The 14,799-nt window shown below is 40.4% G+C and overlaps 1 protein-coding gene across 1 annotated transcript in view; it reads right to left on the bottom strand.

Moving 5' to 3' along the window:
* Positions 1-632: 632 nt before the first annotated feature.
* Positions 633-14,799, bottom strand: part of Nup188 (nuclear pore complex protein Nup188) — a 20,321-nt gene continuing 6,154 nt past the window's right edge. Inside the window, exons 4-28 of the mRNA XM_043011315.2 lie at positions 14,680-14,799; positions 14,394-14,524; positions 13,851-14,085; positions 13,507-13,675; positions 11,659-11,774; positions 10,984-11,229; positions 10,530-10,678; positions 10,128-10,276; positions 9,816-9,955; positions 9,366-9,528; positions 8,960-9,149; positions 8,576-8,777; positions 8,125-8,346; positions 7,745-7,898; positions 7,373-7,521; positions 6,990-7,121; positions 6,638-6,759; positions 6,137-6,294; positions 5,220-5,455; positions 4,648-4,779; positions 3,831-4,124; positions 3,442-3,564; positions 2,588-2,791; positions 1,874-2,059; positions 633-1,341 (exon numbers count right to left, since the gene is read on the bottom strand). The exon at positions 14,680-14,799 is cut by the window's right edge and continues 150 nt beyond it. Coding sequence (XP_042867249.2) covers positions 1,183-1,341; positions 1,874-2,059; positions 2,588-2,791; positions 3,442-3,564; positions 3,831-4,124; positions 4,648-4,779; positions 5,220-5,455; positions 6,137-6,294; positions 6,638-6,759; positions 6,990-7,121; positions 7,373-7,521; positions 7,745-7,898; positions 8,125-8,346; positions 8,576-8,777; positions 8,960-9,149; positions 9,366-9,528; positions 9,816-9,955; positions 10,128-10,276; positions 10,530-10,678; positions 10,984-11,229; positions 11,659-11,774; positions 13,507-13,675; positions 13,851-14,085; positions 14,394-14,524; positions 14,680-14,799 — 4,281 coding nt within the window. The 3' untranslated portion in view covers positions 633-1,182. The remainder of the gene's footprint in view (positions 1,342-1,873; positions 2,060-2,587; positions 2,792-3,441; positions 3,565-3,830; positions 4,125-4,647; positions 4,780-5,219; positions 5,456-6,136; positions 6,295-6,637; positions 6,760-6,989; positions 7,122-7,372; positions 7,522-7,744; positions 7,899-8,124; positions 8,347-8,575; positions 8,778-8,959; positions 9,150-9,365; positions 9,529-9,815; positions 9,956-10,127; positions 10,277-10,529; positions 10,679-10,983; positions 11,230-11,658; positions 11,775-13,506; positions 13,676-13,850; positions 14,086-14,393; positions 14,525-14,679) is intronic.

The following is a 14,799-nucleotide window of genomic DNA, read 5'->3' as shown; positions in this document are numbered from 1 at the left end:
TCACACCATTGCTTTCTAACACTTGCATGGACTGGATACTAGATAGAGCTATCATCCATAGTCAATGCAGGCTAACACGGCACTGGGTAATATAATAATAATAATGTATTTAACCAGTCAGTCTCTGGAGAAGCTAGTGGTGGATCTCAATTAATTTAGCATGACCAAGACCAATATCTAAGACTTTGGGGCTCTACTAGGAGAGCTTGCCCAGTTAATAAGTTTTGCCGCAAGGACATATAAGTTACCTGGAGCTTTACCTATCTTACTTGTGTTGATCTAGAAGTACCATTGGCATGATCAGCTGTTCAACCAATATCTGAATCATAACAGCACCAACTCATGCTAAATGGACATGACAGCTCACCAAGGACATTTACACAGATGAAAATTCTCGACTTAATACGGATGCATTTACTTTCTTAACCCACACAGGACGGGTGGTACAGCATGTGTACCGCGCATTCAAAAGCCCAGTTGCCGGGCGGCACAGTATTGTGCCAGCTATTCAATTGATTTAGGCCTAATAATTCGAACGCCCCGGCATTTGGACATTCTAGGCTAGAAATCCCCCGTCGGGAATGGGTTAAAGAGCCTAGAAATCAGTTTTTACTGGTAAAGCACAAACAGAAAATATTTCATCTTTATTCAATATTCTCACTAAAATGTACAAAAACACACAATGCAAAAAAAATTGTTACATTACAATAAATAAAATGAAAAATTCTAACAGGCTGAAAGACCGGGATTATTTTCTACAAAACTGGTGAAGAAACTCATAAAAATACAAAATAATATTATTTGAAAATGCATATAAAAATAGTGATAATAATAATAATAGAAATGTAAAAAAAAAATAATAATAATGAAAATAATAATATTCATAATAACTAGAAATATGCTTTATATCAATAATAACATAAGATCAGAAACAATTATAATTGTCCTCTGAAATTCATATTATCACTATCTTGCATCCTCAGCAAAGGTATCAAATGCCATAAAAATATGAAAGAATTTCAGTAGAAAAGACAACTCACTTTGGAGTCACCAGAAAACATGACTCTTTTATTTGATCTACTTCATCGTGTCACTTTCTCTCATGTTGGCCTTTTACACAGTCATTAATTCAAAATTCACCTACAACACATAGTATACACCTATTGTCTGCACATCTGTGAATCACTTGTTGGTCGCAAGCCTTGCCACCAGCTGTTGGGCAAGGCGTAGGTACGTGAGGTCGATCTGGGTGGTGCAGCTGGTTCCCGAGGCCGTCGAACTGCTGCTGGGGAGAGGTGACGCAGCTGGACGTCTCCCAAGCCAACGGGTGAAGAAGGAATTCTGTGAAGAGAGATGGGAAAGAATTGAGAGATGGGAGGGAGGGGAGAAGGAGGGGAGGGATGGAGGGGGTGGAGGAAAGGAGCAGGAGGGGGTAAGATAATTGATAAAGCTGAGAAAAGGGGAGAGAGAGAGAGAGAGAAAGGAAGGTGGAGGAGGAGGAGGAGGAAAAGGAACAGGATGAGGAAGGTGAGAAAGAGCAGGATAAGGAAGAGGAAGAAGGGCAGGGGTGACGAGAATATATTCCAGTTAATATTTACTCAACATTTTATTAATGCATCCTTACCTACTAGCCTGACTTACGGGTATACAAAGTAAGTATGTAATGTAAGTACTCTAGGATTATAGGGGGAAAAAAAAGTTCCAAGGAAGGATAGGAAAAAATAAAAAAAATAATGGTACTATAATGGTTATTGCACAAATATTGGTTGGAGAAATAGAGGTAGAAGAAGGAAACTTTAAAAAATTGAGAAGGTAAAAGATGATGAGGAAGAATAGATATCAAACCATCTCTTTGGGAGGAGCGGTGACCTACCATCTCATCTGCGAGGCCATGACGCACGCGCAAGCTGTCCCTCGGGGGCGTCTCAGGTCGCATCAGAGCCAGCGTGGCTTGTGTGAGAAGCAGAAGCAGTGCCTTCTCTGCAGCCGTTGCCAGCACTTGCACGCACAGCCCAACCTCAGGTGCTCCTCCTCGGCAAGGCGACAGCCCTCGGCTCTCCTGAAAGAACACATTGGAGTTTTAGGGGGATGCATGGGGAAGGAGGGGGGGAGAAAGAAGGTAGGGAGAGGACAAAAAGAATGGAATGAGGGAGGTAAAAAACAGGAGTTGGAGATAAAGGAAGTGAAGAAGGGAAGGGAAGGGAAGGGAAGGGAAGGGAAGGGGAGGGGAGGGAATGGAAGGGGGGAGGGGAGAAGGAGATAAGGAAGAAAGGAGGGGAGAAGGAGATAGGGAAGAAGGGAGAGAAGGAGAGGGGAGGGGAAGGAAGTGAAGAAGGGGAGGGAAGGGGAGGGAAGGGGAGGGAGGGAAGGAGAGGGAAGGAGAGGGGAGGGGAATGAAGGAGAGTGAAGGAGAGGGAAGGAGAGGGGAGGGGAGGGGAGGGGAGGGGAGGGAAGGGGAGGGGAGGATAGGAGAGAGGGATGAAGGGAGGGAAGGAGGTATTCTTTTGTCACTTTGAACATGCAAGATGCTAGAAAGAAAGCAAGCAAGAAAGAAAGAAGTCAAAATGTCACACACAGTCCTGTTTACCTTCGATGCATGGCTGTCATACAGATCCAGAACAGAGGTGAGGGAAGCCAGGCTGGGCTGCGCATTCGGATCGTGGGCTGACACGGGACGGAATGAAGGGTGGAAGAACAATGCCCACGCGCCCACATCAATGCCGGGTCCACACAGCAGGTCAGTTAGGTCAGGTCCCAGGGCAATGAGAGCACTCAAGCACGCACACACGACCTGTAACAGATGTCAGTGATTGTGCCCAATGGTTCAATGGCTGTTGGGTTAGACAAATTTAACAAAAGAAAATTAAAAAAGAAAAAAAAATATATTGAAAATAAAATAACCAAATAAATAAGAGTGATGAATATATATAAAACCATAGTATATGAATGTTTGTGCCAGTTTTAACATGCATTATGAATTGAATATCTTCTAACATGATATCAAATTCAATAAATATGATCGAGTCATGTCTTAATCCTATAACGATGGTGCGTCACACCCGCGTGACACAGCTAAATTCCCGATGCTGGGGCATCATGCCAGTGTGACGTTTCTAATGCAATATTGCAATGGCCTGGTGTATCACGTGCCCCGTCGGGAAAGGGTTAAACAAACAAAAAAAAAAGCTATTTCCCTACTTCCTACTTCTGATCTGCAATCCTTCCCCTCCTTCACCTCTGTCTCCCCCAACAATTCCTTCCTCCTCCTTCCTCCCCCCCAACAACTTACCCTCCCTCTTCCTCTCCCCTAACAACTCCCCTTCCCTCTTCATCTCCCCCAACAACTCCCCCACTCTCTTCCTACCTCTCCTGTTTCCCTCTCCCTTTCCCCCTCCCACTTCCTCATTGTCCCTCCTCACCTTAGGTCTCCCTACTACTTACCTGCAACATGCGGTTGAGGACTTCTGTTGTAGCGGCTGTTATCTGCGGTGCGATGGCAGCTGGCTCTGAGCTCCCCCCACTCCCTCCACTGCTTCTCTCTCCACTTAGCTCCAACTCGACGACCTGCCAGTGTTCATATGTTAATCCATTGAGGCTTTTGGGTTAATACACATCATAATGATTGGTATTTCCTTATTTCACTAATCTCATTGTTACTGTTATTATTATCACTATCATTAACTTCCTTATTATCATGATGATTATTATCCTTAGTATCATTGCTAATCATCAATATCATCTCTAGTATAATTTCCATTAGTGATACAACTAGCCAGCTGCATGCACCCTCTACCTCCCATTACTAACAGCACTATGTCTTGCTCTCTTACCCTGGGTGTGTGGAGCAGCTGTGTTGTGATGTGGATGCACCGTGTAGTGGCAGCTGTGAGTTGTGAGTAGGAAGCTGGATGGGTGACAATCCACATAGAGGCATAGGGGGCCAACGACGATACTAGGGCTGCACTAGCAAGGGCGAGGGCAGGCTGGCGGTGGGGAGCACCGAGGGCGCCACACAGTGCCCCCAGGTGAACAGCTGCTACATTCACGCCACCCTCCACTCCACTAATACCCTCACGCCGCACACCCCAAACAACACCCCACACCACCTCGCTCAGTAGGCCCGTCTGGATGGGAAAAAAAAAATCTTTCATTAACTAACATAAACATACTTATTTTAACTCTAATTCAGTGCTGTATCTAACTCACATCAATAACAATACCCTAACAAATGTCATATCGCATTCAGTCCTATCATAATATAGTTTCTCCTTCTAAAAAGTCAAATCAAAATATAAATTACTTTCATACATAAGAAAATGGTCTTGTTATTTTTTTTCCTGATTAACTACACCTCTAATATTTCAGACAAGATAATCACATTTCTTGGTCTTTCTTCATTATTGAAGCTGTACTTTTCCTTCCCCACAAGTAAATGGGTCTCACAACAGAATACAGAATAAAATAATTGAATGAATGTTTGAATTTAATGGAGAAACTGCTTGAGAGATATTTGAGGTAATAACTACTTGGAAAACATTTTAGCAGATAATTGCATGAAAAGTATCTGGCCAAATAACTGAGAAATGAAAATAGTCAAGAGCAAATCAATAACATCACTGCACGACAAAAAGAAATGAGCCTTTGCACCTTGGACGGGGGAATGGTGAGAGTGAGTGTGGAGGAGAGGGTCTGTGTGGAGAGGTCGTCAGATAGCTCAGCCACCCTGGACAGCGTTGAAAGCAGCCGGAGCAGTTCCCCCACCACTTCTTCTTCACTGCACTGGGGTGGGTGATAATAATTGTATTATACATAATCTACGTATTATGTTGCTAATAAATAATAAGAAAAAAAAGTAAAGCAATGAGAGCTCTAACTGTGCATTAAACAACATTTATTAAAGACAAAGAAAGAATGAAAGAAAAAAGAGAAAAGAAAAAAGAGTCAGACAAAAATACACCAGCATATAAGGGGAGATAAAGACAGAAAAAAGTGCTACAGAATTTTCAAAAAAAGGAAAAAGAGAGAAAACAAAAAAAAAATTGACATTAACCCAATCCCGACGGGCCCGGCGAGAAGTGGCAACCCCCTACACCGGGCCTATGCAATATTGCATCGGGAACATGTCACATGGGTGTGACACACTGTCATCATTGGGTTAAGTAAAGAATACAAAAAAGTTCAAAAGAAAGAAAGAAGGAAAAATTCATATCTACTCTTACCTGCATGTACGTTTCGACAGCATGCAGCAGTGCAGGAACTACGGGTGTGTGGGCAAGGAAGGGGCGGGCAGTATCGGGGGCACACCGCAGCAGGCACTGGTGGAGGAGTGCCGCAGCCAGACTAAGAGTGGCGGCTGTGGTGCAAGAAGAAGAAGTTGACGAGGAAGAGGAGCCTGCCAGCCTCCCATGCTGTTGCACGAGCCAAGTCACTGGGCCCAGGATTGCCATCACTGGCCCTGGGGGAGGAGGGTGGGGGTGAGTACATAGCCAGATGGAGGGAGAAAAGCAACTTTTAACCTCAGGAATGGTAAGGGATGGAATAGGCATGTCTGGGGAACAAAGACTTCAAATATAGCTCTCCTAAGTTTATGGGTAGAATTTACCAATCAAACCTAACCAAGGTTAAATCTAAATAAACCTAACTTACCCAAACCAATCCCTACAATAATCTAACCTAACCTACCCTAACTTAATCTAACTTAGCCTAACCTAACCTAACCTAATCTAACCTAATTCAATTCAATCCAATCCAATCCTAATCCTAACCCTAACCTAATCTAAACCTAACATAAGCAAGACTCATAATCTGTCCTAACATAGGCCAACTCCAACCATCATCACCATAGTGTCTTTGATGATAATGCATCAATGCCTTAGTGTCTGTACTTTCATTTGCACATGTGCGAAGATAGTGTCAGATATGTGATAAATTAGAGATGGATTCAGAACCTTAACCATGGTAATATGCAAATGTACACATACAAAACATAGATAGGTGGATAAACAGGTAGACTGATACAATATAAATGAATAAATAAATTAATTAATACATGTATTATTTAGCCATCTCTCTATATGTATTTATCCATACACCCAAAAAGACCTCAGAATTTTCTTTGCATGAATCTCTTGCCCACCTTGGGACTGCGCTGATGGTTCTGTGAGCTTGACCATCCTGAGGGCAGTGCCAAGGATGAGCATCTGGGAGTGCGTGGGGGTCGTCATCACTGCCTCCTGCACTTTGACCAACAGATTGCCAACGCCCTTGAAGCAGTCTTCTCTTTCAATGAGGTTTCTGCAATGATAAGAATGTGTAAAAGAACAAATAGGAAAATACGTGAATCTATTCTTAACCCAATCCCAACGGGCCCGGCAAGAAGTGGCAACCCCCTATGCCGGGCCTATGCAATATTGCATCGGGAACGTCACACTGGTGTGTCGCCCCGTCATCAGGCATTTAGCCGTACCACACGGGTGTGACACACCGTCATCATAGGGTTAAGTAAATGTAAATGAAAATATTGCATTAATGCATAAATACATAAGAATTAAATAAAAGCAATTCATAAAATCAATAGCAAAATAATAATAATATATATACACACTATACATATACATACACACTTATCTGCACTTACTTCCCACAGTGTTTGACTAGAGCCAGATACAATTCAGCCAGGAGGAGAGCCAGTTTCTCATCCATGGATTCTTTCTCCAGCTGATTTAGGAGGGTGTGCAGAATGTCACTTGCTATGCTTACCTAGGAGTGAGAGTATGGAAGAAATCAATATAAAATATTTAGCATTTAAAACACTAGGCAGGTTGATCTGTCTTGTATTCCCACACAAATCTCCAAACTGGGATATAGTCTCAGGCACATTGTAAGTAAACTGGAGTCCACTGTTCTTCCCGCCATAATAACAAACTTTAAAAACTCATAACCAAAGAAACATGAAACATAAAAATCACTCATGGGCAAATGATACTCACTTTCTGCTTGTCAGAGAGCCAGGACTTTGCCCGAGCTACCATCACTACTACCAGGTCTCGCCAAGCTGGCAGCAATAATTCAGTAACGTCCTTGTTGAGCGGACTGGTGTCCTCTAGGCTGTTTACTATGTGCTGTTAGAGGAAAGCTGCATTGAAAAAATCTATCCCCAAATTCATAGTTATGAAATAATGAAGTTTTTCTTTTTTTCAAAAAGACACACAAAGTAAAAAAAACTGCATGCAGGAAAATCAAAACACTGAGATTCTAATAATAGACAGAGGTGAAGAGATGGAATAAACAACATAAAAGTGAAAAGAAGAGAGAAGAAAGAGAAGAAGAGGGAATATAGACACAACTGGAGAAGAAAGAAACATAGCCTCACCTCCGACCAGTGGCAAATGGTTCCCTTGACTGGGTCACAGAGCTTATCCATAGCTGACTTGAGGCAAGCACTGGGTTTCGCATCAGACGAGAAGACCTGCCGAGCGAGCACTCGAAACGTATGGCCGACGATAGCATTGTTCACCTCATCTTAAGGGAGAGGAGAGGTGATTGTTGTGAGGACAAATACAAGATATAGAGTTCCCAAACATTTTTTTTTTCTTACAAGGAACCTTAAAAGTATTCTCATCACCTTTGAAGTGTATAAAATAATAATGCACTCCAATCCATCTATGCCAATCCATTAACATTATCTATTGGACAAACAAAAAAAAAAAAAAAGACAGCCCTCCTTTAAGAGCTTTCTGCCTACTTGTCTTCTCCTTTGTGAGGGGCTGGACTAGTGCCTGCCAGAAGTCTGATTTATCTTCCAGATAGGTTGTTGCAGTGGTATATTTCTCATTCCAGAGGGCGTCTACGAGTTCCACCACAGCTAACCCCAATTCTCTTCCAGAAGATGTTGATGTCTGGTAAAATCAGAAAAAAAGGGTTGCAATTCTATAAATATATCTAGGTATAAATTTTCTTAAAAAAAATATAACATCAATGTTCAAACGGTTTCAACATATAAGGTTTGATTCATATTTAAAGTTATGTATTATAAATCAATGTAAACAAGCAGCTGCCAAAACAATCTACAGGATCCTAATAATCCATTTCTTTAAGCCATGAAAAAAAAACTCCTTTACTCACTGAAGGATTAAAGAGTGATGTAAGAGGATCTAAGAGTTTCTCCGGTGGTGTGAGGAAGGCGTTGGTTAGTCCCTGCTGTCGTGTGGTTGATGCCGTCAGGAGACGAAGGAGGGCAACCTTCACGCGCACATCTTCGGTTGCAGAATCTAGTCGGCGCAGAAGAGCATCTCGGATTCCTTCAGCTTCCCCACCCAGACAAGCAACTAATGGCACGTTGAGTTTCTGGAATAGATTTTAATCCACAAGGAGGAAGGTTATGACTAGAATAATTAGAAATAATCGGACATCTGAAGATAAAAATAGTCAAGTTCTTTGGATTGCAGTCTCACAGCATGCTTAACAGATCTCATTAATCAAATTATCAATAACTACAAAAGCTTTCAAGCAAGTATGGCGACAGCCAACATGAAGGAACTATATGATACCCTACCCAATTACTAGGACGCCTTACCTGAGCAAACCTGGTGAGGGTTCGCAGAGCAAGATAGGAGAGACGTGGATTTAGCCTCTGGTGCGCATACAAAGCCACAGTCAAGGCCAAATGGGGTGAAGTGCTGCTTTGCAGGCGTCCTCCACTTAGGGGCGTACTGGTGGTTGGTGCTGCACGGAGAAGCTGGTTTAACCCATCCATGCTGGTGTCTTCACCTACAAGCCTAGAAATATATGCATGTAAATATATGTCAACATTAAATACTCAAATATTACCAATAACAGAAGTACTGTAACTAAAATTTCATCTGATATTAAAGAAAAATGCACTCTTCAAACACAAAAAACTCTTTCAGAACTCAAAATACAATCCAAAAACTGAACCAAAAGGAGAACCAAAGGCTACCTGTGCAAGATGGAGAGAGCCATCTGGGCCGTTCTTGTAAGTCTGTGTGCGTGGGTGGAGATGGGCGAGTGCATTGGGTGGTTGATGGCCATCTCTAAGTTAGATCCGCCAACTACCACCGACAGCAGAGTCTGCCCAGCACTACTGCTGTCCACAAGCTGTTTGACCACCAAGTCGCGAACGCTGGTATCTGCGTGTGGAATAAGTGGTTTTGTAATGTGGGAACTGCTTCACTCTTTCTCTCTAGTTTTATTCATACCCACACATGACTTTCTCTTGGAGGAAAAGACAAGAGATGGGACTGTTGAACATGAACTTAAATATGCAAATCTTTCATTACATATTCAGTCCAAGCACCTTAGAGAAAGAGACACATTAGCAATGCTCAATCTATGGCCAAACTCACCTATGTCTGAAGCCTCTAGGGTGTGGTGAAGAAGGGCCAGGCAGTGATTGAGGACAGTGTCTCTCTCTTCTTGGGAACTGTAGCACCATCGTAGCAGGGCTCCTGTCACCTCCCTTGCCACAAACACCACCCCCCCATTTACGCTCCCACTGCTGAAGCCATCCTGGGGGAAGGAAAGCAGAAAAGTACAGGTATAGTTCCTCAGTCATGCAGTGGTGTATATCAAAAATAGCATGAGAATCAGAAATACCATTAAAAAGACTTTCTAAAAAGAAAAGAAAAGAAAAAAAAAAGAATCCATACTATAATAAAATGTAAATCTTATCTATATCACATTCATCACAATCTTTAAGCCTTAAAAATTTTTATTTAGAAATATTTAATGAAACAATATGAATAAACAAGACAATATATCTATGCATATCAGAAACACAAAAGCAAACCTATTACCTTAACAGCACAAATCAATAAGCGTGTATAGGAGCGCAGGATAGGGTACTTCCCTGTAGCAGCCTCCTCACCACAGACTAAGGCTCTCAGGGCACCAGCACGGTACCCAAGGAAGGGGTCTACTTTCCCTTTCTTTGTTCCTGTGAATGTGAGACAGCAAGGTTAAGAACACAATATTCTTTGGGTAACCTAACAGTTCATCAACTAAAATTGAAATTAACACAGTTCAGAACAGTGGAAATTCATATTTGAAAGGACATCATGAGTTCAACTTATCAGTGCTCTTATACAGACACAAAGTAATGAACTAACCAGATTTATGTGGGGCAGCCAGGAAGGGTAGGAGAGGACAGCTTTCGAGCTCATTCCACACAAGTTTGGGGTCCTGCGTTGAAACCTCTGTCAGAAATTCCAGGAGCGTTGCCACCAATTGTCCAGGTGGCCGACTGACTTGGGATATTCTGCATGTGATGACAATAGTGATAAGGATAATAGAAGATAAGGTAATGATATTAATATGAGATAAAAAAAAAAAAAAAAAAAAAAAAAAAAAAATATATAAAATATATATATATATATATATATATTATATATATATATATATATATATATATATATATATATATATATATATATAATTTCCTTTTAAACTGAGTGCAGAAACAATATTTTCAAGATTTCAGCATTACATTTAGACAATAAAACAAGTCTCACCTGCGCAATAGCACTATTGTCTGCTGGATGAAGTGGACAAATGCAGGCAGATGATCAGGGAGTGTGGTCAGCAGAGAGGCAAGAAGGCGTAGTGTAGCCGACACAGTATCCATGAGTTTCTGATCAGGAATGCTTGCCCCTCCACTCACCTGGCAAAAGAAGTTTTCACACATTAAAATGATGTTGTTTTGTTGAGCAGTTTTCAGAAGCATTCTTGCTAACTTCCTGTGTCTGTATCTGTATATTTTTACATCTAAAGTCTAACAAATTACATTACACAATCTCTATCAAGAATAAGAGTATCATTTGACAAACATCCAAAGAACAAAACCCCAGTCAGTATTCCTCTCAACAGAGATATGAAGAAACATAGGCACAATAAAAAAAAAATAAAAAAAATATCTACAAAAAAATAAATGAATAAAAAAAAATTAAAATAATTACAAGGTGTTACCTCTTCATCAAGAAGTTTCATGACCCCTAAGAGAGCCTGCCATGCATTTGTAGGCATCTGCCAGGTTACAACAGGTGGGTCAGTGGAGATCAGGGTGCCACGCGTATCAGCTGCAATGGTCAGCGATGGAAGGACTTGCAGAGGAGTTGTTACTACACAGTCATTGCCCCTAATCTGGATGCTCCTGAGGTCACTCTGGGTCAGCACCCAGGAGAGGTTTGGCAGCTCAGTTAGGAGTTCAATTACCTGTAACAAATAAGGTAAGCACCCTTTAAACCATGATCCTGTAAAATTAGCACATGCGACACACATACATACATACATACATATACACACACACACACACACACACACACACACACACACACACACACACACACACACACGCACGCACACACACAAACAAACAAACACACACACACACACACACACACACACACACACAAACACACACACATACACACAAACAAACACACACCACACACCCATACACATACACATACACATGTAAACATATACATACATACATAATCAAACAAACAAACAAACAAACAAACAAACAAATAAATAAACAAATACACACACACACACATCCATACATGTGCAACAATCTCAATACAGAAAATGTGACCACCATGCAGGAGGAGAACAAAAACTTTAGCAAGAAAGCCATACCTTCTGGCAGCTCTCGGTATTAGCGACAGCTAATGCACTCATGAGGGAAAGCAGAGGCTGAACATCGTAGGGGAAAATCTCTATTGCCTGAGGTAGTAGTAGTCCAGCTCCACCACCTTCCAAAAGAGAAAACAATAATAACAATTTTAAAAAGATATAAACATATTAACCCATTGCGGACGGGGGATAGATTCACTTGCCCAATCTCCAGGATGGGCTTTATTTCAGAGTGAGGCTGCTTCATACAACATACCTTCACTCTCCTACTTTCTTTTAGTCACTCATTGAAAAGCCAGAGCCATTTCTCTGTTTTAATTTTTGTTGTTTTACTGTATATAGAGAATCATATTTGTTATATCACAGGCCTTATCAATGCTGCAGCTGACTAAAATTGTAGTTTAGCATCCAATATCAGCTCATTATTTTCTTTATACTCATTCTGATGGAAGTATTGCGGTTTTATGGGGGGACAAAAAGCAACTATATTTTTCGTATTTACACATTGTCATGAACAAATACGAAACATATGACCATCCACAATGAAGATAACAGGAAGAGTTAGGAAAGAGGAAGGAAACCAGTGCTAATGACTGTGAGTGCCACAGTAAAAGGCATCCCTACTGGCACAGGGGCACAATGTAGACATTGGGCATGGTTTGAGTCACCTTCCTCTTCCCATTTTGCCAACAAATCCTTCATCTGCAGTACTTTAGAGCAAGAGGTCGACAACTTGCTATGTACCATCGCTCTATAAAGATAGAGACGCTAGAGACGATGGATGAGTGCCATTCTCCTGTTGGTGCTAGAAGAAAGTGGTGCCATATGGGTTATGGATGTTAGGTGAAACCCATTTTGCTTAATATTACGGCAGTTATAATAATTATGACTGTAATTATCATCATCACTCACTCATTACACATAGCACAATAAAATAACACAGTGATCTAAAATCCCGAAATGTCATGTACGTCATGACGTCATTCGTCAGGCCATACACCATACACAATGGGTTAATAAGCAACTTGATAAATCAATTAAATAAGTAATAACAATAACAACATTACTTATCAATAATAATAACAGTAATGATACTGATAAATATCATATAAAAAAAAGATAATAATGATGATGATAATGATAATAATGAGGATTAATATAACAATGATAATGATGATAAATATAATAAACATAATAAATATAAACATAAACATAAACATCATAATAATAATAATAATTATAATAATAACAATAATTATAAATATAACAATAATAAAAATAATATAATTTATAATGATAATAACATTAATAAAAATAATAATATCATTAATAAAAATAATAATAACATTAATAAAAATAATAATAACATTAATAATAATAATAATAATAATAATAATAATAATAATAATAATAATAATAACAATACTAATGAAAATAGTAATAAAAAAATAATAATATCATTATCAATCATCATTATCATCATAATCATTATCATCCTGATCATCATTGTTATCTTATCAGTATCACTATCATCATCCTAACAACAACTAAGACATATAAAAAAGCCTACACAAAGAGATGACTGGGAGTGATGCCATACTGAGAGAAGACAAAGCAAGTCACTCAAAAGAAAGCCTTGGAATAACCTCTGAATAAATCAACAAATAAGCTCATGAAAAATGGAAAACATAAAATAGCTTGATAAAAAAAATGATCGCAAAGCTAAATCAAATATGGCAAAGATAGTAAAAGGTTAAAATACACAGGTACAGTGTGTATGGGATAATGAAGAGAACAAACCATTCTATACATTTCCAACAACATATATGTAAAGGAGATGGATAAACTTACCTTCCTCTGCCCAAAAGAGCTGTGCTGGAGGATCTTGAGCAAGGCACCTCTTTGCTAGAGTATTAAGGACAGAAAGGCATCCCATGCGCTCTAAGTCAAGGCATCCTGCTGCCGCACACATAAGTGAGTAGACAACTGAAGATGCCAGCCGCAATAGTAGTTCATCTCCCTGGTGGAAAAGAAGGTTTTATACAAATGTAACACAAGCTAATGAAACTAAATCTAAGTAAAACTATATACTACTTAGTATACATACACACACATAGAACATATTACGTACTCACACAAAAATTATCATCATTCACTATCCACATACAAAGCCAACTCTGCTCTTTTCCACAAACCTGTATTGATGTGTTATTGAGAGCTGTCTGGAGGTAAGCAAACACATTGCCATGAACAGCCCTTTGTGCTAGCTTGTTATACATCCTTGGGTTGCCTTTTGCTCCCCCGTCCGATGCCCTGAGCTGCAGGACAGCCCAAGCTAACAAGGGGGCCAGGTGGGGTGTGCGTGCTCCTAGGCCAGCCATTGTGGGGTCTAACTTCTTGACCCAGGCACTGTCACAGAGTTTATTGTCACTGCAATGAGAGAATAGGGTGAGCATCAATGGCAACTCTCAACTGCACTTTTTGCCTGTCATTTGTGATACTGTTACCTTTACATGAGTTTCTTTGGATAATTACAACCATCTGATATTCAGCTGCAAAGGTTCAACAAACCTCTAAGTGACTTCATCCGTAAGAGAGTTTGTAATGCAAATTATTTAATAGTTCTGATTACAAAAGTAATAGCAAAGGCTGTACATCATATGGATATGACAAATGCCTGCATTTCTATCTTATCTTATGCTATCCTACTTTTCTTTACTCTTTTGTTTGGGTCTAACCTTATGGGTGAGTCAGCATTGATGATAAGGGTTAGGAGCAGCACATGGGCACCATCGAGAGCTTCAACCAATGGGGCATGACTCTCCCTTATGCCCTCCTGGATCTCTGGCCGTCCTCCGAGACCACCTCCCTGTGAGAGCCATTTTGAGTTAAATTATTTGCAATGAGGTGACAAGTGACTTTCAAAACAAAGCCTCATGTCTGACAATAACTGTGGTAGCACTTAAGAATGATGGAAATCAAAATTTCCCTCCTCACTACCTTCACTGTTAGTATTGTACTCACCTGTGCCAGCTGGACCAATTTGAGAAAGGTTTCGGGAGTGGGTGACTGTGAAGTACTCCCATAGTAGACAAGAAGAGTGGCCAGCACCTCCCGCAGCTCAGCCAGGTGATGAGCCAGCCA

Source organism: Penaeus japonicus, unplaced genomic scaffold (genome assembly GCF_977035675.1).
Source record: "Penaeus japonicus unplaced genomic scaffold, GWHDUDI00000001_assembly GWHDUDI00000021, whole genome shotgun sequence".
Lineage (NCBI taxonomy): Eukaryota > Metazoa > Arthropoda > Malacostraca > Decapoda > Penaeidae > Penaeus > Penaeus japonicus.
The sequence above is the reverse complement of the archived record's forward strand: the minus strand, read 5'-3'. Positions and strand labels throughout refer to the sequence as shown.